The 27,312-nt window shown below is 39.2% G+C and overlaps 1 protein-coding gene across 3 annotated transcripts in view; it reads right to left on the bottom strand.

Moving 5' to 3' along the window:
- The window catches only part of PPEF1 (protein phosphatase with EF-hand domain 1), an 80,948-nt gene extending 53,867 nt beyond the window's left edge, over window positions 1-27,081 (bottom strand). The window contains exons 1-6 of one of the 3 annotated variants that reach the window (XM_045582302.1): window positions 25,049-25,197; window positions 24,831-24,908; window positions 20,902-20,935; window positions 14,940-15,080; window positions 4,026-4,153; window positions 434-494 (exon numbers count right to left, since the gene is read on the bottom strand). In XM_045582302.1, coding sequence (XP_045438258.1) covers window positions 434-494; window positions 4,026-4,153; window positions 14,940-14,985 — 235 coding nt within the window. In that variant the 5' untranslated portion in view covers window positions 14,986-15,080; window positions 20,902-20,935; window positions 24,831-24,908; window positions 25,049-25,197. Of the gene's footprint in view, window positions 1-433; window positions 495-4,025; window positions 4,154-14,939; window positions 15,081-20,901; window positions 20,936-24,830; window positions 24,909-25,048; window positions 25,198-26,998 lie in introns of those variants that run through there. The other 2 variants (XM_036440014.2, XM_045582301.1) reach the window with 2 other exon arrangements.
- Window positions 27,082-27,312: the final 231 nt, after the last annotated feature.

The raw sequence follows: 27,312 nt of genomic DNA, 5'->3' as shown, positions 1-27,312 counted from the left end.
AAGCCAGCTGAACTGATTTCACTGTTGTTTGGTGTCACCTAGACAAGATAGGTGGGCAACTTTTTTTTTTTTTTAGAATGATAAACATCCCCGAATTTAATAAGAAGGAAAAAGAAAATTTTTCTTATTTTAAAACAAATGACAAGAAAGCATTTATAGTACAAAAGCTCAAAATAAAAATACCCTAAAACAGATGCTAAAATTCATAGGAACTTAATACATAATAATGGTATTACCCCACATCAACAGAGAGAAAAATGGCCACAAATAAAAAGGGTTATCGCCCTAGCCAGTTTGGCTCAGTGGATAGAGCGCCAGCCAGTGGGCATCTTTTCAATTATTTAGTGTTCTCCTGTCTTCAGAGTTTACATTCCTTGGTGAGGACAATTCAATATTTAATGAGTGCTTTTCAAAAGACTGAAGTTTTACTTACTTGGATCTTTCTCTTGTATATGTACGTAGTTTTCCAACATGAAGGAAAAGAAATTGGATAACTGGATAAAATAAAAACACATTAATCAATTAATGAATCCCAAATAGCTACTGTAATAAATGCTATTGGTATTTCATGTAAGTCCCCTTTAATCTTCTAGGGCTCTCATATCCCAGCTGCACAAGGTCCCACCTCTACTTGCCCCCCTCCTCCAAGAACTACCCTTGGCAGATGAGAGGTACCTTCCCCAGAGTTGCATAGGATTTCATATATCCGTCCTCCTGGGAGGCTGCCCATAGACATGACTAACTGAAGCAAGGGTATTACAGCCCAGACCCCCAGTTCCCTTGCCACTGGGTGGAATAAACCATGACACACTTTAAAGCTCCCAATGGGATCAGACTGAGGTCAGCTTCTCCAGAAACCATAGTTTTCCCTAGTTTCTTCCCTTGTCCAATCTTGCTTTCCTCACTTCCGTATATGTTTTTCCTGAGCACACTTTTAGGAAATCACCTGTACCAGAATCTCTGATTCAGATTCTGATTTTAGGAAACCAACCTAATTTAGCTACTAAATTTTGTTCATTATAGTTTCTTATTTTTCTTTTGGTAGTGAGATGAAGAGTTAAGGGATACTTTTAAATGTCAAATATATTTGGGAAATAATGAAGGAGGGAGGGAGGAAAAGATGGAAATCCACCAGCATTCCAACCATCACATAGATGCTGCCTCTATGCCTACCAATTATCTGTAAAAACCTGCATTTATACAGCACAAATAACTCCTCCAAGCCCTGTCTCCCATAAAGAGTGACCACTAAAGAACCTTATCAACCTGGGAATAGGTCTGGGAGTTCAAGGAATGCTTTCCATACAAATGTCAAAATGTGTAAGTTTAACACTGTTGATGGGTTTGTCAAGAGTTAATAGAAAACACAATGAAATGCCACTGCACTCACACTAGGATGTCTATAATAAAGAAGATAGATAATAACAAGTGTCAAAGATGTGGTGAAATTGGACTTCTCATATACTGCTGGAGGGATGTAAATGGTGCAGCTATTTGGGAAAACAATTTAGCAATTACTCAAAAAGTTAAACACAGAGTTACCAGATGACCCAACAATTCCACTTCTAAGAATATACCCAAGAGAATATGTTCCCATAAAATCTTTCACACAAATATTCATAGCCACATCCTATATAATAAAAAGGCAATATGCAAATTGACCATCATGCCCTCGTACAAAATGGCCTACTCCATGTGGTCACAAGATGGCTGCCCCCATGTGGTCACAAGATGGCTGCCACAAGATGGCCAGCAGGGGAGAGCAGTTGTGGGTGATCAGGTCAGCAGGGGAGGGCAATTAGGGATGACTGAGCCTGCAGAGAAGGGAGGGCAGTTAGGGGCAACAGGGCCAGCAGGGGAGGACAGTTGGGGACAGCTGGGCCTGAACAGGAGGAAGGGCAGTTGGGGGCAACCGGGCCGGCAGGGGCAATTGGGCCAGCAGGGGAGCATTTAGGTGTCAATCAGGCTGGCAGAGGAGTGGTTAGGGCACATGTGTCAAACACAAGGCCCGTGGGCCAAATCCGTCCCGCCAGGCCTTGCAATGTGGCCCGCACCGCGCTGTCATCACTGCACTCCGCTGCGTTTCCATCACAATGACAGTTTATGACTGTTCAGTAAATCATTCGGCCCGCGATTTAGGCTGGATTTTAGATTTTGGCCTCTTCTCTGATTGAGTTCGACACCCCTAGGTTAGGGGGTGATCAGGCAGGCAGGCAGGCAAATGGTTGGGAGTCAGCAGTCCCTGATTGTGAGAAGGATGTCCAACTACTGCCTCCCAGATTGGAGAGGGTGCAGGCTGGGCTGAGGGACACACACCCCCCTCCAGTGCACAAATTTTGTGCACTGGGCCTCTATTTATTTATAATAACCAAAAAGTGGAAACAAGTTAAATGACCTATCTACTGAGAAATGAATAAACAAAATGTGTGAAATCCATACAGTGGAATATTATCCATAAAAAGGAATGAAGTACTGATATACAATACAACATGAATAAATTGGAGATATTATACTAAGTGAAAGAAGTCAGACTTTTACAAAAGGATCACATTTTCTGTGATTCCATTTATATGAAATGGTGAGAAAAGGCAAATTCATAAAGACAGAAAACAAATTAGTAGTTGCCATGAGCTGGGAAGAAGGGGAAATGGGAAGTGACTGCTAATGACTATAGATATTTTTTTGGGGGGGGTGATAAAAATGCTCTAAAATTTATTGTAGTGATGGTAACGACTTCAGGTATATACCAAAGGCCATTAAATTTTACACTTTAACTAAACTGTATATCAAAAAATCTGTTATAAAAAGAGTCAATATTAAAGAATGTACTAAAACTAGAATGTGTGCATATAAAGCATAGCAATTTTAGAGCTCACTCTACCTTTATACTCATCACTACATTCCACAGTGCTTAAAAGACAGCTCACACTGTGAGCTAATCAAGGCAAAGGGAAAATCTGATTGAATCATAATATATCATCTTTATAACTGCCAAGAATAAATCAAGCAATGTCTTTGATACTTTTTTAAAATTTTCTTAATTATTTTTAAAGATAATGTGATAAATTTGCATATAAATATGATTGTTGGAAACTACAAACAATACAGAATGAAAATGAGAATTCCTCTCCCATCCACTCCCACTCCTGTCCCCAGAAATAACCACTGGAAATACTTCACCGTATAGCTTTTTCCAGACTTCTGCTGTATATTTAATTTTCTTTCATATTCGTGGGATAAAACTCTACATTCTGTTCTACAAGTTGATTTTTTTTCATTAACAATTACATTGGAGATCTTTCTAAGATGTTTTTATTACTAAAAAGTACTTTTTTCCATCAATAGCATTAAAGTTTAATTTACATATTTTTTTGCAAGCTTGAAAAAAGTCTTCCTTACCCATCTATATTTTCTTCTAGAACTTTCATAAGTTTGTTCCCAGGAAATTCTTCCAGTTTTTAACACCATAAAGTATTGTTGTTGTTTTTCTTCATAAAATAACAACTTCCTACTGGGACACGTGCCCAAAATCGAATAAGACCATTTTTATTAGACAACTAGATATATGGCAGCCCTCTTAAAAATGTTAACTTCAGCCGAAACCGGTTTGGCTCAGTGGTAGAGCATCGGTCTGTGGACTGAAAGGTCCCAGGTTCGATTCCAGTCAAGGGCATATACCTGAGTTGCGGGCACATCCCCGGTGGGGGGTGTGCAAGAGGCAGCTGGTCGATGTTTCTCTCTCATCAATGTTTCTAGCTCTCTATATCTCTCCCTTCCTCTCTGTAAAAAAATCAATAAAATATATATTTTTTAAAATATGAACTTCAGAACAGAAAAATACCATCCTCATCCCAAATCATACTCCCTCTCTCAACAGCTAGTTCCAAGACAATATCACTATATCTTCTTTTAAAGCCTTTCACTAAGGTTTCTCAGCTTAAAATGATCCCAACCAGTCATTCTTTCAATAACAAGGGTAAAAATAAGCAGTTTACCAAAATAAGAGACAAGCTTACAAAACAGACCTGTAATTGGCCTTGTTCATCGGCATATTCAATGGACTGGAAGATGGTGAGAGCATAGCGTTGTCTGGTCTTCAACCGAGCTCTGTAACCTCGGTACCAATTTTGGATGATCAACGCAGCTCTTATTGCTGCAGACACACAGAACACAAAGTCAGAGGAAAACAGTTACTATGCAGCTATGATGAGGGTAAGAAGGTGCTTCAGGGGAAAAAATAGTTCACCACGATTCCTCAGTTCTACACACATAAAAACTACAATCAATGAGATTTACCCTCATGTTTTTGTAAAATGTCCTGTCTCAAATATTCATAGAATAATAATGGCATGCATATTGAGTTAAAATTTTGGAGCAAGACTACCTGAATTTTAATCCCAGCTCTGCTAATTACTGTTTATGTGACTTTGGGTAAGTTATTAAAACTCTTAAAGCCTCAGTTCCCTTACCTGTAAAATGGGAATAATAGCAATTACCTGTGGCAATATTTGAGCATATAAAATCTATATATGCTCTATGAAGTAGCAATTCCATTCTCCACTATATAACCCAAAGCAACTGTCACATAGTCCACTAAGGATACATGTGGCTTTACAATGCTTCTTTGTGGCAATAGGAAGTTTGACACCCACACAGCCCGGCTGTCTATTGCTAGGACAGAGAATATGAAACTGTGGTGGATGCACCTATAGAATCTATGGCAGAAGTGGAAGCAATAGATTCAATAAATCCATAGTAACATGAATAGGTCTTAAAAAATTATGCTTCAGTTAGAACAGTTATTAAAAACTTAAAGACAGAATGAAATATAACATGATACCACTTTATATAAATTTAAAATACACACACACAAAACCACAATATACATTTCATAAGAGTAAATACAAAGGAAAAGATACACACTAAACATAATAATTGGTTATTTATGGGGAGGGTGACCATCAGGTACATGGGTAAAAGGGAATAAGCAAATTAATTAACATAAAAAAGAGTCTTGCAGAAACCAATGATAACAATGCACAATGAATTAAGAAGTATGATTCACTCCACCTTCTATCTACACTGATATTCAATTGGCAAGCGATGGATGAAAATGAACACACCTCCCTCTGCATAGAGTTACTGTAAGGACAAAATGAGATACTACAGGTAAAGAGTTTAGCTAAATGACTAATGTAAAGCACATGCTAAATACATGTCAACTATAGTGGTAAGTATTCTCTTGTTTGTAGGACTATTCAGACACACTGACTCTCTCCTGGTAGCCTTTGAACTATCCAGGACCTTTATAAAAAGAGATCAGGTGAAAGATGAGATTAAAACATACTCTCTTGTGCCCTCCTCAAGTTTTAGAGTTAAGAGGAATCAACATCAGCTGGCTCCTTTTATTCCTGCTGTAATTTTTCCCAGTTGGCACATAAAAATCAAGAGTTGACTAAAACGAGAACATTTGAGTTTTGAAAGCAGAAATCCAGCCTCCAGTCGCAGTACGTTTAGTTTAGTACTGCTATGGTACACCGAGTAGACACTAATCATCTGAGGGTGTTTATTTATGAGCTCCCTCAAGGCTCTTGGGTTTCAGAGATTCTCATTTCATTACTCAGCTTTCAGAAAACCCCAGGAAATAGACATAAGGTCAAATATAAAAATCTTTATAGGGAAAAACCACAGGGAGAAGAAATCGAGTAGCTTGTTCAATGTTGCAAATAGTTGGTAGTACCATGGCTGCAATCTCATGTTCTTACCACATCCTTCTGGACAGTAACCTGAAAGGTGTGTTCTGTGGAACAGTGATTGTAATGACCAACCAATCCTCACCTCGGTGGTTTTCTGTTCACCAAGCACAATGTTCTGGTGCTACTTGCTGAGGGTCAGGCAATAGATTTATTCATTCCTGCAATCCTTGCCACACTGTGAAGCTGAGAGAGACTAACTTACTTAAGGTCATTTAGCCAATAAATGGAAATGGACAGCAGGAATTGAATCAACATCTCACTGACCCCATAGCCCAAGCTCTTAACCTGAATAAATCTATTGACCTTTTTCTGTATCTCAGTTTCTTCATCTGCACAATTATGAAGTGAAACAAATGACCTCTTTCTATTTACTATTAAAAACATCAACCTATATATATAAAAGCCTAAGCAACCGTTAGGACCTAACAACCAGAACTACCAGGATGACTGTCAGAAAACACAGATATTTACATTACGATTCATTAACTGTAGCAAAATTACAGTTATGAAGTGGCAATGAAAATAATTTTATGGTTGAGGGTCACCACAACATGAGTAACTGTATTAAAGGGTCACGGCATTAGAAAACTTGAGAACCACTGCACTAAAATGCAACCTCCATAAAGGCTGGATTTTGGTCTACTGGATTAGTTGCTGTATCCCTGCTGGGAACAGTCCCTGGAACATAGTAGATACCCAATAAATATTTGTTAAATGAATGAAACTACTGTTTAATTAAGACTTTCTGTCTTGTGTTCCTCCTCATGCAGAGTGGTAGTCTTATGTTTGGTTTGGTTTGGTTTGTTTTTGAAATAAGAGTTTATTTGACAGATCATTCTTTAAGCAAGAAGCCTTATATTCAGAATAAGCCATTTAAAGACTCTGCTTTTTGAAATTCTGCTGGTAGATGCCTCCAGGATGAGGGAATATGTAGTGTGACTTTAAAAGGTCTGACATCCAGTCAGGAAGAGAGAGAGGCACAAGTGTGATAAAACTGATTAAAATGGAGTCAAACGAACTGAAAAGAGAATGAACCATCTAGTGGCAAAAAGACTTTAAATAAGGAGGACAAGCATCTATTTCCTCAGCTATTCGAAGCTTGCTGAAAATAGGGTATGACTCAACTCTGGGACCACAGTTTTCATTGTTTTTGTGTACAGATGTTCTACATCTGCCAGCTGCTAGAGTGTGGGGCTGTCACAGTGAGAAAAGCATAAAGTGTGAGATGGTCACACAACCTGATTCTTGGACAGCAAACAAGGCAAGGACCTCTAGGAGACTCACTCATCCATAAATTGTGACATCCCTGCAGCCTCCTTGTCCCTGGAAAGCATTTTTTCTTAAACAAGAGGTATATGAGAGTAAAGCATGAGGCCCAGTGTCCAAACAATGGCGAACATTTTAAACAAAACTATACACTTTCCCCTAATGACAAAAGAAATCAGAGTTTTATCATTCTTGAAAACCTCTGGCCTTTTAGTCAGAGAAGGACAAGAATTAGAAGTAATGTCTGTGACCTTTTTATTTGCTCATATACTAGCCCACCCACCAACTCATCCATGTGGGGTAATAAAAATAATTTCTGGCCGGGACCGGTTTGGCTCAATGGATAGAGCATCGGCTTGGGGACTGAAGGGTCCCGGGTTCGATCCCAGTCAAGGGCATGTACCTTGGTTGCGGGCATGTCCCCAGTAGGGGGTGTGCAGGAGGCGGCTGATCCATGACTCTCTCTCATCGATGTTTCTAACTCTCTATCTCTCTCCCTTCCTCTCTGTATAAAAATCAATAAAATATATTAAAAAAAAAAAAAAAAAAAGATGATGCCAAGATGTGGCATACAGAGACTGCAAAGAATAAGAAAGTTGGTGGACAGCAAAAACAAGGAAGCTCTAACAAACAGTACCTCCAAAGGACATAAACCTAGGTTGCAGCCACTACAGGATTAGGATTTTTTTTTTTGAAACATTTTCAAACATATTGGAAAATGGTAAGAATAGTAAAATTGTTAATATTTTGTCACATATGCATTCTCTTGCATGCTCTTTCCACACACACACACATATCATCCATCATTTCTTCAGTCTTCTTTATTCTAGAACAAGTTCTTAGCTTTCCTTTCCTTTAATGGTACTGATATTTTCTTTCTCTTTATAATTAGTAAATAATTTGCAGGAACACACTTTGGGATTGTGTATATATTCTATTCTCCACAACATCCATTGATGATTTTTGCCTAAATCAATTATTTCTATGGTGGTTGCAAAATAGCACATTTTAACTCATTTGTTCTACATTTTCTAGGATTAGGATTTTTAAATGCCCCGTTTTAGGTCCTTTTTTATTCAATATGGCAATGGAAGAACACTTGGATTGCATAAAGCCATCTAATGCAAGTTTCCATGAGAATTGTAATCTTTGGCTGAGTCACAGTTCAGGAAAATATAAAGTTTTATCTATACAATATCAAAATAATAGGCTACATCAGTAAAATCAGGTGAACAACAGTTTATAAGCAACTGTGACACCTCTTTTATATTAATCTCTAATTTTCTAAAAGAATCATTATTGTGAAAATATCAACTTTTAAAAACTATCATATCCTTAAATACATAAGAAATTTAGCTATCTACAAGTATAACTCTCAACTTAAATTATTAAAATATTTTCTTAGAGGAAATATTCTATTTAACAATTCAATAACGACCTTTAATTCTCACCTGGTGGGGAAAAACTTAAATGGCTTGACTGCAATTATGTTTTGTGTCTCCTTTGTTATCAATTACTTATCTGGCTTATAGTGCCAAATTCATTCACCCAAGGTTAAATACAATTAGCGCTAAAGTTTTGTCTTTCACAGCTGCTAAAAAGACAATGCAATACAAAGCCATAATCGTATAGGAAAGGTATTCTGATTACGGGAAATCACTGGCAATCAGAGCTGAGGTATTGAACTTTCTTACACTGAGTTTAAATGTGTCTCTGTTACAGGATTTCCTAACAAATCACAGGCTCTAACTATAAAGCTGGTTTCTTTGTGAATTGTCTAGTCATTGCTGAAGCTGGTAAATAGCATTTTAATGGGGCGGTGTGACTTCATATTCTTTCAGCAATACTTTCTACTTTCTAAAGGCTCATGATTCTAGAGTGGATATCCGAATAGTCCTTGTCAGGATCTCTATACTGAAAATGTCTAAAGCAGAGGCAGGTTAATCACACAGCAAATAACAATTCAGAAAAACAAGAGGATGCATTTAATTGGTGTGAAGAATAAAAAGACTGCTTAGTGTTTTTGTTTGTATGCAGCAATAAACATATTTGTAGTACCAATCCTATATAAATCTCAAGGCTCATATAGTATCATATCAAAAAGTGAATAATTAAGTAAAAATTTTTATTGAGAGGGATCATAATTTCAGATGAAGGAAGTGATCTCCTTTTACACAGAAAAGTACTTCTTTGAAATGATTTCCAATTGATGCCAATCAACCAGGGATTATAGTATAAAATGTGGGCTAGAACTAAAGAATTGACAGATTTGGGATATTGATCTTAAAGTCGTGGGAGTAAAGTCACCCAAAGAGAGCATTAGAGTGACAAAGAGGGCCATGAAGAATCCAGAGGAGTCCCAATGTTTAAAAGTTGCAAGAAAGTGGCAACTTTCCCGACCCGTGTAGCTCAGTTTTTGAGCACTGACCTGTGAACCAAGAGGTCATGGTTCAATTCCCAGTCAGGGCACATGCCTAGGTTGGGAGCTCAGACCCCGGTGGGGGCGTGCAGGAGGCAGCTGATCAATGGTTCTCCCTCATCACTGATGTTTCTATCACTCTCTCCTTCTTTCTTCCTCTCTAAAATCAATAAAAATATATATACACTGAGTGGTCAGATTATGATGATCTCTGAACGCATAATAATCCTGCCACACAGTGCATATCCTATATAATAAAAGGCTAATATGAAATTGTCCCCTCAAACAGGAGTTCACCAGCAGGCTGGCCAGCCAACTGCCCATGTCCCCTCCCCCTGGCCAGGCTGGCCGGACCCCACTCATGCACGAATTTATGCACCAGATCTCTAATACACACACACACACACACACACACACACACACACACACACACACACACTGAGTGACCAGGTTATATGCGTTCAGAGATCATAATAATCTGGCCACTCAGTGTGTATTTTAAAAGGACTGATAAATAGTTCAAACAAAGACATAAAATGAAATCCAGAAGAATATGCTGGCATTGAAAGCAAGGTCCTTGAGTATGTTAAGAGGGGAATGTGCAAGAATGCCAACTACTGCCAGGATGTCAAGCAAAATAAGTACTGAAAATGTACCACTGGACTTCAAGGTCATTCAAGAACTTGTCAAAATCATTTTTCATGGGATGGGATAAAGGAAGAGATAGGGACCAGTGGTGTGAATACTCCCTTCAGAAGCAAACTTTTAACAAACGGCAATTTTTAACAACTGGGAAATATGGGGCTGGGCATGGAGAGAGGGGATCTCTCAGGCAGTTCTGAATGGCTTGATTGTTAGATATTTAAACAACTAAATTAACTAGATGTTATTCCAAGAATTATATAAGTATGTGGTCGCTATTTAGTATTTTCAAAATTTTAAGTAAAAATAGAGAACAAGTATTTTTTTTTTAAAGAACAATCTCCATTAGAGAAATTTTCCATTTGTTACAGCTTAAGACATCAAACTTCAAAGCTAAAAAAACTAGATAGCCTTTGTGGGCTTCTCAGCACTTAGAGAAAATGAATAAATGCATGTCTAAGTGGTCTCAAGTAAAGAAACAAAAGAAAATATATCAGAGTGTTCTCAAAGTGCTCCACGAGAAAAAGAAAAAGGAAACAGATTATTAATTCAAAACCCATCAATATAAAATCTTAAGTGTAAACTGAAGTTCAGGAGAATGAAACTGCAATGTTTAATTTCTGAGTTTTTTTGGTTGAATTCCAATTTTTCAAGTCAGGACAGTGTGTCCAAAGGAGCATGGACTGAGTGAAAGGTGAAGGGATTAAGAAATAAAAACAAAAGCTCATAGACACAGACAACAGTATGGCGATTACCAGCGGGAAAGGGGGGTGGGGTGTTATCATCAGAACATTAATAAATATTAATAAAGGAAAGAAGGCAAATGGAGTCAGACATTGTAAACATGGTCACCTGGGAAGCTTTGTCAGGAAGCTACAGCTTCACACAGCCTTGTTCCTCCAAAGTATTAACACCTCTCCCTTCCCCCATCTGGTACTGGATTATTGGGTAAGGTGTTAAAAATTTCAACACAAGTAAAATTTACAAATATAATAAATTAAAAAATTATGTATAGTATTATTTTATTCTTTGGCATATTTCTCATTTGAGTGAATTCTAACAACTGATCAACAATGCCAACTTTGATAAGCAGTTCTCGATAATCAGTTCTCAACAATTGTTTGTTATTATTAAAGTTTAACATTATAAAATTAACAAAAATAATATAAAACTCATATTCTGGCTAAATAGCCACATGGCCGCCAAAAACCGTATATTCCCTTCCCATTCTCCCATCGTTCCCTAGCTTGTCTTGCATTCTTTTAAAAAATCGGGACTTTTTAAAAATACCCAGGACACGGCACAAATTGTTAAAAATTGGGACTGTCCCGCCAAAAGAGGGACGTCTGGTCACCTTATTATTGGGGGAAAAGGGGGAACAGGCACATGTGCAGTGGAAGTTGGAGTGGCGCAGGGGAGGTGCTTGCCTGCCAGTTTAGCATGGGGAACAATCTTAGAAAGTTAATTGGTTAGTTTGAAGAAGATCCTGGTTAAAATCCCCATAGAGTTCCCAATGCTTTGTTCTTCTCTTGCTCTCTCTTGCTCCATGACCTCACTCACCTGTGTGCTCGTCTGTTCTCTCTCCATAGCCATGTGGCCTAAAGCAGATGCATGTCCCATGGCTTGCGGACCCCGCACACATGGACTGCAGCTGGGAACACAAGCTAAGCTAGCCGGATGCTGGGCTGGACTGTGCTTTAATATGGAGCAGAGATTCTGGCCAGTGGCCTGCATTCAGGCCCCGCTGAAGGCTGGACTTCTTCCGTGGCAAGATGGACAAAGATGGGAGCTTGGAGGGGAACCCCTTAATTTTACATCATCAATAAAGCTTTCCACAAAACTCTGTGTTCCCACTGGGCCTCAGGAAATTCTGTTTCCTCGCAGCACCCTGAGAACTCTACTTCCACCAATAATAGGGGGAGGTAGAAAAGGGTAAAAGGAGGATATGATGAAAGAAAGAGACTTGTCTTGGGATAGTAAGCACACAATACAATATACAGATGAGGTGCTATAGAATTGTATAGCTAAAACCTATTCAATTTTATTAACCAATGTTACCCAAATGCATTCAATAAAGACTTTTTTTAAGTAGCATATTCTTTGGAATCTGTCAAAGCTGGCTCCAATTCAGGTTCAGCCACCAACTAATGCATGACTCAGGATAGTTCTATAAGTCTTAGTTTCTTCATCTAGAAAGAGAGACTAACCAAAGCTTCCTCCAAGAATTTTGGTGAGAAATAGAAATAATGAATGTTGTAGGCACTCAGTAAAGTATAGCCATTATTTTTCTCTTCCCTGTTGCATGTCACAAAGGGAGTGAAATAACAACAATAATGATAAAAATCAATGCTACTTCTCTACATGGAAGGTGAATAGCCCACAAAAAGGGGATAGCTTCTATTTTACATGCAGGCTACACTTTCTCAAAAATACCATGAGCCTGTCTAGTGTGGTTCAGCTGGCTGGAGTGTTACCCATGAACCAGGAGGTCATCGTTCGATTCCCACTCAGGGCACATGCCAGGGTTGTGGGCTGGATCCTTAGTAGAGGGTGTGCAGGAGACAGCCTATGGGTGTTTTTCTCTTAGCAATGTTTCTTTCTCTCTCTGCCTTTCCCTTTCTCTCTCTGAAATCAATAAAAACACTTTTTTTGCCTTGACATTCCAAAGGCAGAGTATTGTGTTGGGGCTGAATGACCAAGATGGGGGGAAACACCCTTATCACTATAGAGACTGTGAGAAACAGGAAGCAAGCTCTGCTACTTACAGATCATGTGTTCTTGAGCAAATGACTTTGCCTCTGAAAGCCTTTTCCACAAAATGAGAACTCTTCACAGATTTTAAAGATCAAATGTATGTGAAAGGGCCTGGCCAACTATAAATAGTGATGGAAAAAAATAAAATACAATGAAATTAAATCTAAAAACAAAATTAAAGAGCACTATGTAAATAAAAGCTTTGGGTGGAGTGACCCTCAATTTCTGGCACATGGAAAGTGCTCAGGAAAAGGTTTCCCAGGTGAGTGACCATGACCTCCTGGTTCATAGGTCGATGCTCAACCACTGAGCCACGCTGACTGGGTGAAAAAATATTTTTAAAGAAAATGACAAGAAATATAAAATCTGAATAGAACTATAGAATAAGTAATCAAAAATTACCCACAAAGAAAATCCCAGAAATAAATATATATAAAAGCCCATACCCAGATAGCTTCACTGACAAATTCTAACAAACATTTAAATACAACTTTTTCACAAACCCTTATTTTAAAAAAATGCAAGAAAAAGGAACACTTTCCAACCAATTTTTAAGGCCAGTATTATCCTGATATCAAAATCAGGCAAAGATACCACATAAACCAGTATCTCTTATGAATATAGGTGCAAAAACCCTAAGCAAAATATTTGCAAACCAAATCTCGCAACATATAAAAAGGATTATTATACACTATGATCAAGTGGGATTTATCCCAGGAATGCAAAGTTGGTATAACATCTAAAATCCAATAACTGTGTACCATATCACAGAATAAAAGACAAAAACTACATGACCATCTCAATACAACTGTCCCTTGGAATCTGTGGGGGATTAATTCCAGGACCCCCAAAGATACCTGTAGATGGACTTGTATAAGTCCCTTCTATAAAATGGCATAGTATTGGGGGGGGTAATGGGGGAATAAGGACACATATGTAATAAATTAATCAGTAAAGAAATTTTTAAGATGCCATAATATTTGCATATACACTATATCTGCATATAGACTACAGCAGTGTCTGCCTATACATCACTTCATTCCTGCAGATTCGCATAGTGTTCAGGGCATGACAAATTCAAGTTTTGCTTTTTAGAACTTTGGGGGCTATTTTTCTTTCTAATATTTTTGATCTGGGGTTGGATAAATCAGTGGATGGGAAACCCAGATAGGGATGGCCAGCTACACATGCACAATTCAACTAGGAGAGAGCATAGCATCTGAAACCAAAAGGAAAACATCTCACACTAACTAGTATGGAAAACTCTTCATCCTAAACTCTCCATACTAAGACTGAGTGACCTTCCAAAATCAAGATGTGAAAGAGAAATTGGGGAGATTATCTATACCTAAATAGCAAAGAAATGGAATTTAAGAGCACATTATTCACATAATTGTCCCAGCTTGCTTGGTTTTTTTTTTAATTTCTTTGTAAAAACTATGTTTCTTAGACACTCGAGTTTCAACTAGATTCTAGTAGCCATGAGAAAGAACCTTGGTACAAAATAAAGAAAATAATAAGTTTCTAATTATATGGAAATAGTAGGGGGCATGTCAACTATTTAGAAACAACCCCCTTTTGGAGAAGCAGATGATCAAACATTTGCCAAATTCTACCTAGAATATTCTAAAAACATGAGGCAAATCTCATAAAGTTCTGTGTTGAATAGCTATAAAAATAATCTGATCACTGAGTTATAAAACCTAATAAAGATTCAATGATGTTACCAATCGTTACACAGATATGAATATAGCTATTTATAAGCACACTGAATAAACAGATGTAGGTTTACAGAGGCTTTCTTGTTCCCTGCCACTGAGTTTTAAATTGAGATTTTATATTGGTACATTTCCAACTGAAATCAAATCAAATATAAAATATCTCTTAGATAATACTTTATGCTACATCAGAAATTCAAAGCTAAATCTTCCTACTAGTCATTTCTGATGTTATCCCAATATTTAACCTCTGGCTCAAGTGATAATGCCTTGTGCAAAATCACACAGAGCAGGCAGTTCCAGAACCAACTATCTACGTAAATGAGAAAAGAGGACAGGTAATTGGCACACTTTTCTTTAGGAAGACACATTCCTAGCACTCACTTTTTGCAGATTTCCTGATTTTAATTGATGAACTACCGCAGCCCATGTTGTTTAGATGGTGTGGAATATCTTCAACGTCTTATTCCAGATGGTGAAGAGATGTGTGAAACCACTCCTTAGCTGACACTTCAGTCACAGACCCTGAAGGGGAATACACAGGAGGGAGGGGAAGGAAGGATGTTAACAACTAGGTGTCCTTAGACTGCTCAGCGGGATTCATTTTATGCTTCTTCTCAACTGCCCTTGGTCACGTGATGTGGAAAGTGACCAGACATAATCTAATCCTGGTTTATTTTCCACAGCACAGCAGCAGCAATGGAGCAGCGATAGGTTGCTTTTCTGCTACACATCAATTTTATTTTCCTCGTGTCTCCGTCAGATCAAGGTCTGCAGAAAATAACACATTAAAAACGAAAAGAAAAGCGTGGCAATGTAAGAGCGTACAATTTTCTAATTGACATAGGGAATAAGATAGGAAAGCTCTGACATCATTGAACAGTTTTGGTTTTCAGCTCAAATAATTAAACCTATCTGGGCTTTGAAAAACACAAATTGGAGGACTATGAGACAAAAACAAGATATTTAAATGCCAACATCCAAATCAAAGTGAGTTCTTTGACAATATTTCTCAGAATCAGAGCACTTGTTTATAAAAAGGAGGTTCAAGGTCTCCCCCGCCAAATGAAGGCATCAGAATCTGTCCAAGTGCCCTTTTCAAACAAGCTCTCCCAGTGTTTTTGAGACTCTTCCAAGTCTTCTTTGCGGTAGCTCACCAGCCCCTCTGACAAGTTATGAAACTGCTACAGAGATTTTCCACAATCACTCCCTGGGAATTTCTGACAAAATTCCTTTCCTCCATTCTTTTTTGGGCGGTGATATTTCTGAAGGGGGGCCAAAGTTTTGCTTTGGGGGATAGTGATCATTAAGCAGGGATATTAAGAGAAACAAAAGACTCAGAAAGAACCTTTGACCTTCCCCCTTTCCTACTTAAAAGATTCAGATAAGACAAAATAAAAATAAAACACCTGCTTCAGGATGAGAAATGTAGTACTAGACAGGAGGACTCCAGGCAGGTGCCTGTTCACTAGTCCACCCTGTGTCTTGCTGTTTCTGGGTTGCCAGCAAAACTATGTTCCTCTCTTCCTCAACTACCTGTAAATTGCCTATTCCCTTTGAAATCTCAGGGCCACTGTTTCTTCTTTGTTTAAAAACGACTTATATACCCAATTTTACTGCACTGTCTTTGGAATACCCATACTTATGTGAATCCCCCGTGAGCGTGTATAAAAATTTAATTTTCTTCTTTTGATTTGATTAGCCCACGTAGAAGAACCTAGAAGGTGGGAGGAAAATCATTATTTTTTTTAGCTGCCACATTTCCTTTATTGTTTGATTCTCCAAACCAACCTGATCTAATATATTTGCATTTCCTGATAGAAACAAAGAGAGCTAGGGACCCTATAGGCATGTTTATTTTTCCACTAGCACTACATTAAAAGCTTCAGAATTTCAACTCAACTGAAGAAAAGGCAAAACAAAAATAAGCAAAATATTTGAATTATCAAACATTTTTTTTAAATAATAACCTTAATAAACAGATATTCTAATCGGATCTAAGCTTGGTTTTTTTTTACATGTTGAATCAATTAACCCTCTTAAATTTGGGATTATTGACAAGTCTAATAGGGATTTCTTTTATATCTTTTGTTATTGTTGTTGTTCATCTTCACCTGAGGATATTTTTTCCATTTTTTATTTATTTATTTATTTATTTTTAGAGAGAGAGAATGGAAGGGAGGGGGAGAGGCAGAGAGAGAGAAACATCAGTGTGAGACACATAGACTGGTAGTCTCCTGCACATGCCCCAATCAGGGCGGGAGGATTGAGTTTGCAACCAACATATGATTCCCTTGAATGGAATCAAACCCAGGACCTTTCGGTCTGCAGACAGACACTTTAACTACTGAGCAAAACCGGTTCAAGCTATACTTTTCTTAAATTTTAACAAGATCAGCTCCAGAGCATAACAACCCTTGTGACATTCTACTCCAAAACATTTTCCAAGATTACCGCAGATCCATTACATTCACATCCTCATATTTGTGCACTTAGGTGGTACATTCATCCAGCATACCTATCAACTTATGTATTTATGAGAGGTCCTTGGGAAAAATTTTTTAATCCTTACCAGAAGATATTTTTCCCATTGATTTGTAGAGAGTGGAAAGAGAGGGACAAGGGAAGGAGAGAGGGAGAAAGGGAGAGGGAGATGGAGGGTACATGCCCTTGACTGGGAATCAAACCAGGGACCCTTTGATCCATGGGCCAACACTCCAACCACTGAGCCAAACCAGTCAGGGTGGTCTTTGGAAATTTTGCTAAATATTTTAATGAAATTAAGATACATACTTTGACACCTTGACATTCCAAGCTATCTCAAATCAGAAGAAGAAAAAGAAGAGGAGGAGGAAGAGAAGGACAAGGGAGGGTGGGAAGGCAAGGAAAGAGGAAGAAAAAAAGGAAATCAGTTTGGAATGATTTTTAATAACAAAATCATAGATGTATAAAGGTGAGAGTGACCTTTAAAAGTTCCTAGAATTGACAGAAAATACAAGGAAGTTGAGCAACTTGCATAATTATTATATAGACAAAAACGGTTATCAAACTTTGTTGCATTTTAGTTATCACCTGGGGAGCTTTGAAAACTCCCATTGATCAGACAGCACCTTATTAAATCAGAATCTCTCAGGGCTTTTAAAAAAAAAACTGGTGCCCGTGTCCCCTTGGGTAGAGTTGGGCATCTGGATTTTTTAAAGCTCCCCAGATGATTCTAATATGCAGCGAAGTTTGACAATCTCTAATAGAGACCATGTTTTAGTGAATCCACGATGATGCCTAGTGAACATCACATTTTCCTCTGAATGCTTTTTGACTTCATGTGTTTGGAACAAGATTTTTCCAAAGGTCATGTCAGGCTTGTAAGGCTGCGGTTTCTGGCATCTACTCTTTTCTCATGTTTGAAATTGGGGCAGTATCGAATATTTACACATCGCTTGCTTTCTCTCCGTACTCAAAAATATCTCTAAGGTTATCGGCAATGCCTATGAGAACACATGTGCTAGGGTCTTCATCAGCCTTTGAAGTAGTTTATCTAGTCCTGCTGACCTTATCCAAGTGCCTATATTAATGCTCTCCAACCTGAGTACCACAAGACGTACCAGAGATTATTAAAAATGCAGACTGGCCTAGCTGGTTTGGCTCAGTGGACAGCGCATTGGCCTGCGAACTGAAGGGTCCTGGTTCAATTCTGGTCAAGGGCATCTGCCCAAGTTGCAGGCTCTATCCCAGTGCAGGAGGCAGCCCATCAATAATTCTCTCTCATCATCAATGTTCCTATCTCTCTCTCTCCCTTCCTCTCTGAAATCAATAAAAATATATTTTATAAAAATAAAATCAAAATTCAGGTTACCAGACTTCACTGCCAATACTGGATTCAAGCAGTCTGGGTAGCCTGCACCCTTCAGGGTGCTTTGGCACAGGCACTCCCTATATCTGTTTGAGAATCTCTGCTCTTCCTGGGGCTTCACTTCCATCTTCATGCTATTTTTCCTACCCTTTTTATGAATACACTAGAGGTCTGAAGCACGAAGATTCATGCAAGAAAGGGCCTTCCTTCCCCTGGCTGCAGGCACTGCCATCGCTCCAGCCCAAGCGGTCTTTTCGCTCTGGCCCAGAGCCGCCTTTTCACCTTTCCATGCTGCACAGAGCAGCCCCCACCACTCAGCACCTATATATGCAAATTAACCCACCATCTTTGTTGTGTTAATTTGCATACTCACTCCCGATTGGCTGGAGGCCTTTGCAAAGGTATAGTCAATTTGCATCTTACTCTTTTATTAGTGTAGATAAGAGTTGGGCAGTGAGTAGGCAACAAACACTGATTCAACAATAGGAAGTGACATATTTCAATCTCGATTTTCTTTTTCCAGAAAAAGAAATAAATAAAGCAATATATCTCTCCAAACTCATTTGATTCTCAGTTAATTCACTGTACAACAAAAGTTCATATAAAAGAGTCACTAGGAACTAAAATACATCATAGTTGAATATATTTCTACTAGACTGTAAGCTTCTAGGGTATCTTACTTTCTAAATACTCCTCGAATCTCTGGCACCTACACAGTATCTTTAACAAAGCAAGTTTTTGATGAATTCTGAATGCATGCATGAATGAATATTTCTAAGGCAGGGTCCTTTAAAAATTAGTAACTAAATATAATTATTAGTCTATAATTTTGTGCACAGATGCTGGCTATTTGATTATAAATTCTTTATTAAACAAAAAATGGATAGTATTTATACATCCATTTTTAAACAAAATTTTTTTAAAACATGATGGAAGTGAGAATTGTTTTAGAATTCTTTGGTATTAGAAAAAATAGTTTGTTATTAGAATTTTTATATTATTAAATATTGCTTTCTTTCTTTTTCTGGAAAAAGAAAATGGAGACTGAAATACATCACTTGCCATTGTTGAGTCAGAAACTTGCCCAGTGTCTCAGTCTCTCTAAAATCAATAAATATAAATTTTTTTAAAAAAAGAAAAAAAGAGTTCATTTTCATTCTCGCCAAAACAAGAACTGGTTAAGGGAGATGCCACTTCCTACTCCCACACACTGCCCAACTTAGACTGTAATCATCCACTTAAAGGCAGAGAGGGAAGCAAGTTTTTAAAGATGTGCTTTTGCTAAGCTGATAAAATGATTTGGGGATTTTCCATTATTTGGGAAGACATAAGCTCCTTCCATTTCCTGCCCTCTGTCCACATTAGAAAAGCATTTAGTGTGCCAGAGTTTCTGAAAAAAACAGTTTCCGGGAGCCTGAAATGGGTTCGTCAGCTCAAGAGGTGGAGAGTGTCATCAGCATTCAGAAAGAACCAAGGATGCCATAATCAGTCAGAAAGCAGCTTGAAACTTGCCCAGTGCCTCCGTCCTTACTGATACATACGTATATAATGAGGATGGTTTTTAAGCATAAACATAAAATAAGAGATTCATCATGGGCACGCATTTAAACTGTGCATAACAAAAGGTTTCTAAGGCTTCCATTAAAAGGTTTCCACTGTGTATGTGTGGAAGAAGGGTGAGAGGGAGAAGTGGAGGGTTGAACTGTTTGATGTTGTTCATTTCTTTTCATCCTGGCTACTTTTCATTTCCAAAGATGAAGATACAAAGAAAGAACAAAAGATGGTCCTTGGAGCCAAGCTAACCTCAGTCATCAAGTAGCCTCTAAGCTAGCCCACTCTCCCCAAGTTGTTCTTATTCATTATTTTATTTCAAATGCATCTCTACTGAACCCTCACACCTTGGCTCAGCCATATTGACCTTGATTCCACCTCTGGAATTCTAGATGTGAACTATGATTGGTTTCCCATGCTAGAAACTTAGCTTTTCCTAGGGAAAACTCAGCTTTCATGAGAAATGTATGCTCTAGCTCTGGCCCTGAGGAAGCCAATTATAGAACCCAGTTATTCAACTGTGGATGGACACCACGGATGTGTCTTCCAGTTACCTCTTCAGGCTCATCCTGCTGCATGGCATTTGGTCTTCATCAAAAGAGGGGTTCTAGCCTGGTGGGCATGGCTCAGTAGTTGAGCATAGACCTATGAACCAGGAGGTCACGGTTCAATTCCCGGTCAGGGCACATGCTCAGGTTGTGGGCTCAGTCCCCAGTGGGGGTCATGCAGGAGGCAGCCAATCAATGATTCCCTCTCATCATTGATCTCTCTCTCTCTCTCTCTCTCCTCTCTCTCTCTCTCTCTCTCTCTCTCTCTCTCTCTCTCTCTCTCTCTCTCTCTCTCTCTCCCTCTCTCTCTCTCTCTTCCTTCTCTCCTCCCTCCCTCTCTCCCTCCCTCTATGAAATCAATAAAAAATCTAAACAGGGGGTTAGAAAGTGCACTCACCCAGAACTGGTGAACCAAACACAGCTGGCATTGCCTAAAGAAAGTCAATGCAGGAGAGAGATAAATACATAACCAGAAACACCGAGAGGAGTGATCATGGGATCATGGGAGACAAAGAAACAATGTAGGAAGTGGTTATAGGGTTAAACCTCAGACTGACCTGTTGGCAAATTTGCAAACAAGTCCCATTTAGAGGGCACAGTCCTCTAAGCAGAATTAAGCTTGATCTTGTAACTGCTCCCTAGATCTTTCCTGGGTAGCTAGTGGGCTGTGGGAGGGGCAGAAAGTGCTGCCAAAACAAGTGAAACTTATAACAACATTGTAAATTGCCTTGTTTGTCCCTGACTATAAATAAAGCCTCAATTTTGCAGTCTGGATCTGTTCTGTGGCCTCAGCCAGGCACAGAAGATCTGCCTAGACCCAGCTTTTTCTCTTTGTCTATCATTTTTTCATCCTTCATCACCCCGGATTAGGCTCACCGAACCCTTGGCTGTACTGGTGAGGCCCAGTAGAAGCCATAGGCAGCAAAATAGAAGACATTTGTCATATCAATATCTTTACAGCTCCTAGGGCAGTGGTCCGCAAACCGTGGCTCGTGAGCCACATGCGGCTCTTTGGCCCCTTGAGTGTGGCTCTTCCACAAAATACCACGGCCTGGGCAAGTCTATGTTGAAGAAGTGGTGTTAGAAGAAGTTTAAGTTTAAAAAATTTGGCTCTCAAAAGAAATTTCAATCGTTGTACTATTGATATTTGGCTCTGCTGACTAATGAGTTTGCCAACTACTGTCCCGGGGCAATAGAAACTAAAGAGAAAATAAATGGGACTACATCAAGATAAAAAAACTTTTGCACAGCAAAAGAAACCATCAACAAAACAACAAGAAATCCCACTGCATGGGAGAACATATTTGCCAATGTTATCATCGATAAGAGTTTAATCTCCAACATTTACAGGGAACTCATACAACTTAAGAAAAGGAAGATAAACAATCTAATAAAAAAATGGGCAGACCTAAATAGACACTTTTTGAAAGAAGACATTCAGAAATCCAGGAAACATATGAAAACATGCTCAAAGTCACTAATCATCCAAGAGATGCAAATAAAAACAACAATTAAGTACTATCTCACACCTGTCAGAATGCCTATCATCAACAAATCAACAAACAAGTGCTTGTGAGGATGCAGAGAAAAAGGAGCCCCCCTGCACTGCTGGTGGGAATGCAGATTGGTGAATCCATTGTGGAGAACAGTATGGAGTTTCCTCAAAAAATTAAAAATGGAACTGCCATTTGACCCAGTAATACCACTTCTAGGAATATATTCCAAGAAATCAGAAACACCAATCAGAAAGGATATATGCACCCCTATGTTCATAGCAGCACAATTTATAATAGCTAAGATATGGAAACAGCCTAAATGCCCATCAGCAGATGAATTGGTTAGAAAACTGGAAAACTGTGGTACATTTACACAATGGAATACTACGCTGCTGTAAAAAAAAAAAAAGGAATTCTTACCATTTACAACAGCATGGATGGAGCTGGAGAGCATTATGCTAAGTGAAATAAACCAGTCAATGAGAGAAAAATGCCACATGATCTCATTCATTTATGGATAATAAAGAACATTATAAACCGATGAACAAAAATAGATAGAGGCAGAGTAGCATCGAACAGACTATCAAACTACAGCAGGAAGGCTGGGGAGGGTTGGGGAGGGAGTTGAGAGTTGGAGGTAAGAGACCAACCAAAGGACTTGTATGCATGCATATAAGCATAACCAATGGACACAAGATACTAGGGGGGAGGGGAGGCTAGAAGAAGGTCAAAGGGGGGGGAGGAGACATCTGTACTACTCTTGGTAATAATTTAAGCAATAAAATAAAATTAAAAAAAAATTAAAAACAGGGGTTCTACAGCATGATGTCTGTGGCCTAAGTATAACTAAAGGGCATAGAGTAGAGGAGTCCCCGGCAGACCATGCTAGAGAGGCTCCTTCCACTACTACCTTTACAGTAAAACACTGTAGCCTTTGCTTGAATATGGGGTCCTAAATGAATAAGAGGAGATCTGTAGGACGAAGCTGCTGATTCTTCCTGGGTCTCATTAGATTAAATCAGTGGTCGGCAAACTGCGGCGTGCTAGCCACATGCAGCTCTTTGGCCCCTTGAGTGTGGCTCTTCCACAAAATACCACGTGCGGGCGCACATGTACAGTGCGATTGAAACTTCGTGGCCCATGCGGAGATGTCGGTTTTCGGCTCTCAAAAGAATTCTCAATCGTTGTACTGTTGATATTTGGCTCTGTTGACTAATGAGTTTGCCGACCACTGGATTAAAGGCTAAGAAAAGGGTAGAAATTATACTGGCCACTGGAAGGTGTCTGTGGATATCTGCTATTATATGAGGTAGGACTGTGATGAGGGGCAGTTTGGCCGGGTGCCAGGTTTTCCAAAGTGTGTTTGTGGAAGTGTAGTTCCATGTTGTTTATAATTCTAGGAATAAGCCCCTCCCCTCCTCCTAAAAAAAGGTCTCATCATCAAATAAGTTCAGGAGAAGTATGTTTACCCAGGTTTCTTTACTACAGGACTCCTCAGAGCCTTCAATATGTTAATGTGCATTGTGAATCTCTAAGAAAGGGCTATAGTGTCCACTGTTTCCCAAACAGCCTAACATGGAACCCTTTTGAGGGAACCCATCTCAACACCACCTATGCTTTCTAACTGCTAATGCTGGCGCAGTGGAGCCTGGGGTTTAGAAGTCAGACAAACCAAAGTTTACATTCTTCTCGGCTCGTCATTTATTCCTCTGCACCTCAGTTTTCTCACAAGGAACTAGGGAAAATAACGGGCCTCTCATACTTGTACGGAGGACTAATGAGGAGCAATTCTTAGCTGATGAGTTAGGAAAGGCTATGCATGGGTGGGGTACCGTGTGGTAGAAGTGTCGAAATGAAACTTGTTTGCTCTAATCTCCTCCTTCCGAATACATCGGCTGGGAACTTCCAGAGAATAAATCCCTTGGGTGTATACAGGTTCTGGGATAATTGCAGATTCACAAGATCTGGGCTCTTTCCCCGAGAACACAAAGATCTGAAAGAACACTATACCAATATAATAATAATAATAATAATAATGGCAGCTAAAATCACCACTACTTATTAAGGAACTATTATTTACCCAGTACAGTGGGTGCTTTGTATTCCTATTAATCCAGTTAAGCTTCACAGCAATCTTCAAGATCATATCATCACTCCCATAGTACAGATGAAGAAACTGAGACTCAGAAATTAAACATTGTACTCCGTGGCACAGCTGATCAGTGGCAGAACCGAAGACCTACTCTGCTTAATCTTAAAAAAACAAAAATGTCCACGAAAACATTTGCTATGCCCTGGTTTCAGGACCCAACCTGGTCAATGTATGTAAGCACTAAGCCGCTAATGAGAATTCTTTCATGTCACAGGGAATTCTGTTTCTCTTTCTTCCAGACAGATGGAAACCCTGTGGAGCTCTGTGGTAACAAGAGGCCAAGGCAGCTAAAAAAAGATTTCTGAACATTCTGAACACCAAGTTGCACAATGGGGTTTAGGGAACACCCCGTGAAGGGCCTAAAAGAGTTTCTTAAAGTAGCCCTTCCCTCATTTTCCAGCTCTCACTCAAGTGACCACAGAGTTTTTCCAAATATCATGTTCATTTGAAACAGGCCACAACCCTTCAGATTGCAAAGTCATCTGTACAGATTTTTTAAGATGATGGCAAGTGATTTGCAATCAGCATCCTTGAGAAAAATCAATCGGAGAAATTGCAAAGCAATACAATAAACTCCAAGGAGTACACATCCCATGGTTTGTTGCTATATAATATATGCTGATAATGTAGACTTCTGCTTCCCCCAAATAGCTAAGAACAAACAAACAAACATATTACCTGGTTCTTTTGTTTGGCCAAATGCAGAGGTTTTTCCTCGCCCCCCAAAAAAACGTTCTTTATGAGGAATGCTGAAGTCTGAAAGGAAAAAAAAAGACAGAAGTCAGCTCTCTCTGGAGCACCCCCTACATAGACACACGCACTCCACACATCTCACATCTCTGCAGCTCTCTGCAGGATGAGCTCCGGCTTAAATGCATCAAGAAATACACACACACCCGCACACACAGAGAAATAACCCAAACAGGCCACAGCTGCTTTGTCTTTCAGCCTGGAAGCCGAGCCCAGAGCCACAGATCCAGGAGAGCCTGAGCTCTGGCTGGGAGCCACAGCCTTCTGCCCCAACCCTGCCCTGTTTCACGCTAGGAGATAGGGATGTGCTCAAGTAATGGGCTGTGGTCACATGACTGCTTCCAGGGGGACCAGGCTCTGTGAGGGCAGGACCAGGCCACTGCCTGCATAAATAATCTGCATCAGTACAAAGGGTAAAAGAGAATTTTGGCAAATAAGGGCAGAAAAGCATTCAATGGCTGGCTCTTTAGGTAAATAAAGGATGATTTCTAGGAAACATTATAGTAACCTGGGTACAATTAAGAAAGGGAAGTGGAATTACTAACCATTCCTCCTTAGGACTTGAAAAGGCATGGGTTAAAGGGGTGGCTGTTGGGTGCTGTGCCGCAAATGTATTTATATGACATTTTTATTCCTCCAGCTATTCACTTAGTCACTTGCTGAAGAACCCATCTGTGAAGGGGAGATTCCCCTCCCACCATCAGCAGAAAGGAAAAGGAAAGTTGACCTGTAATTTTGCTGAGTTTGAGAAGGATGAGGAGCGAAGACACACTTGAATAATCGAAGCACGGATGTTAGTACTGGATGCCACCAGCCACGGTTCGGCTGTCTTTTGAGGCAATCAGGGGTGACCTGTTCCCAGGGTCTCATGCTGATTGCAGCTGCACTGACAGCAATTTTCCTCCCAAACTCTTCCTACTTGTTTACACAGCATATGGCCTTAGCATACTGGCCTTAGGCACAGAGAGCTAGGATTTAAAGGACTCCAGACATAATTATTTCATAACCCCACCCAAGCTACTCTTTAGCCAATTCCTATCTGCAATTGCGTGCCACAGGAGATCCAGTAAAGCAGTTGCCTAGTTTGATATTTATACTAATGGAGTCACTTTTAAAATAACCGGAAAGGGCTTCTCTACTCTTATTAGCATATTCAATATCATCAGAGGGCCTCTTATGAGATAATGTAATCATCCAGGTTTCTATGGCAGGAACTCCAAGCCTAGAACCTGAGGAGACTGGCATACACACTGTAAATGATAGCATAATTAGCCAGGCTCCTAAAAAATAATGGATAATGTCGCTATATGGATGAGTTTCCAGCCAAATGCCTGCTTAATCCACTGATCAAATGATGGCTATGGTCTAGATAGTTGTTCAAATGTCACCTCATCTGTGTGATGCCTTTCCTGAATCACCAAAGGGGACTTAGTCACTCTGTCTTCTGGCACGCAAAGCCATGTGTGTGTCCAATTATAGAACTTGCAAAAGTGCACTGTAATTTGTCCTTTTGCATGTGAAACCCTGAAGGGAAAGGATCCATTTCATCCCTCTTGGCATTTACAGCACCAAATGCAAATATTTGATTAAGCTCAGAAAGAAAAGAAAAAGAGAATAAGAACTCTTTATTTAGGTAGTTATTTTACTGATCAGCTTCTGAACCATGAATTGGATTGGCTGTGCCCTATATGTGACTTGTCTAAAACTTAAAATTTGCTTAAAATGAAGAATTTAACCATATTTTTCCATTGTACAAAGAATGCTAAAAAGCTACATTGAGCACCACAGAGTCCTATAGCCAGACTCCAATTATTAAATGAATGAGCGTTGATGTATGTTAACAAATCACAATAACTGTAGCACATTTATTGAGGATTTACTATGTTCTAGGCACTTACCAATTTTAAATGTGTTAACCTTCCTTAATCCACACACCATCATATGAGACATATACTACTATTATCCGTATTTACTAATTAAGAACTATAGCACAAAGTCAAACAGCAAATAAGCGGTAGAGCTGGGATTTGAACCCATGCACTTTGATTCTAGAACCTCTGCTTATAATCATTACACTATACTGCCTCAGTTAGCACCTTATATGTTTGTAAAATGATGTTTCCAGCTTCTATTCAGATGGTATCTGGTTTTCTTCCAGCTGAGGATGGGTGTGTTGTTTTAGCCTAAAAAAAAAGAAAAAATAATGGATCAATTTATCTCTCAATAGGCACATCATCCTATCTAGAAAAAGAGTAATATGCGAATTGACCATACCTCCACTACACCCGCCAGCCACACCCACCAGCCAATCAGAGCGAGTATGCAAATAAACCCAACCAAGATGGCTACCAGGATGGAGGCTTGGGTTTCCCCAGCAACGGAGGAAGCCAACCTTTCCACCTGCCCTTGC

The sequence above is a fragment of the Pipistrellus kuhlii genome, unplaced genomic scaffold, assembly GCF_014108245.1.
Source record: "Pipistrellus kuhlii isolate mPipKuh1 unplaced genomic scaffold, mPipKuh1.p scaffold_m20_p_16, whole genome shotgun sequence".
Taxonomy (NCBI): domain Eukaryota; kingdom Metazoa; phylum Chordata; class Mammalia; order Chiroptera; family Vespertilionidae; genus Pipistrellus; species Pipistrellus kuhlii.
The sequence above is the reverse complement of the archived record's forward strand: the minus strand, read 5'-3'. Positions and strand labels throughout refer to the sequence as shown.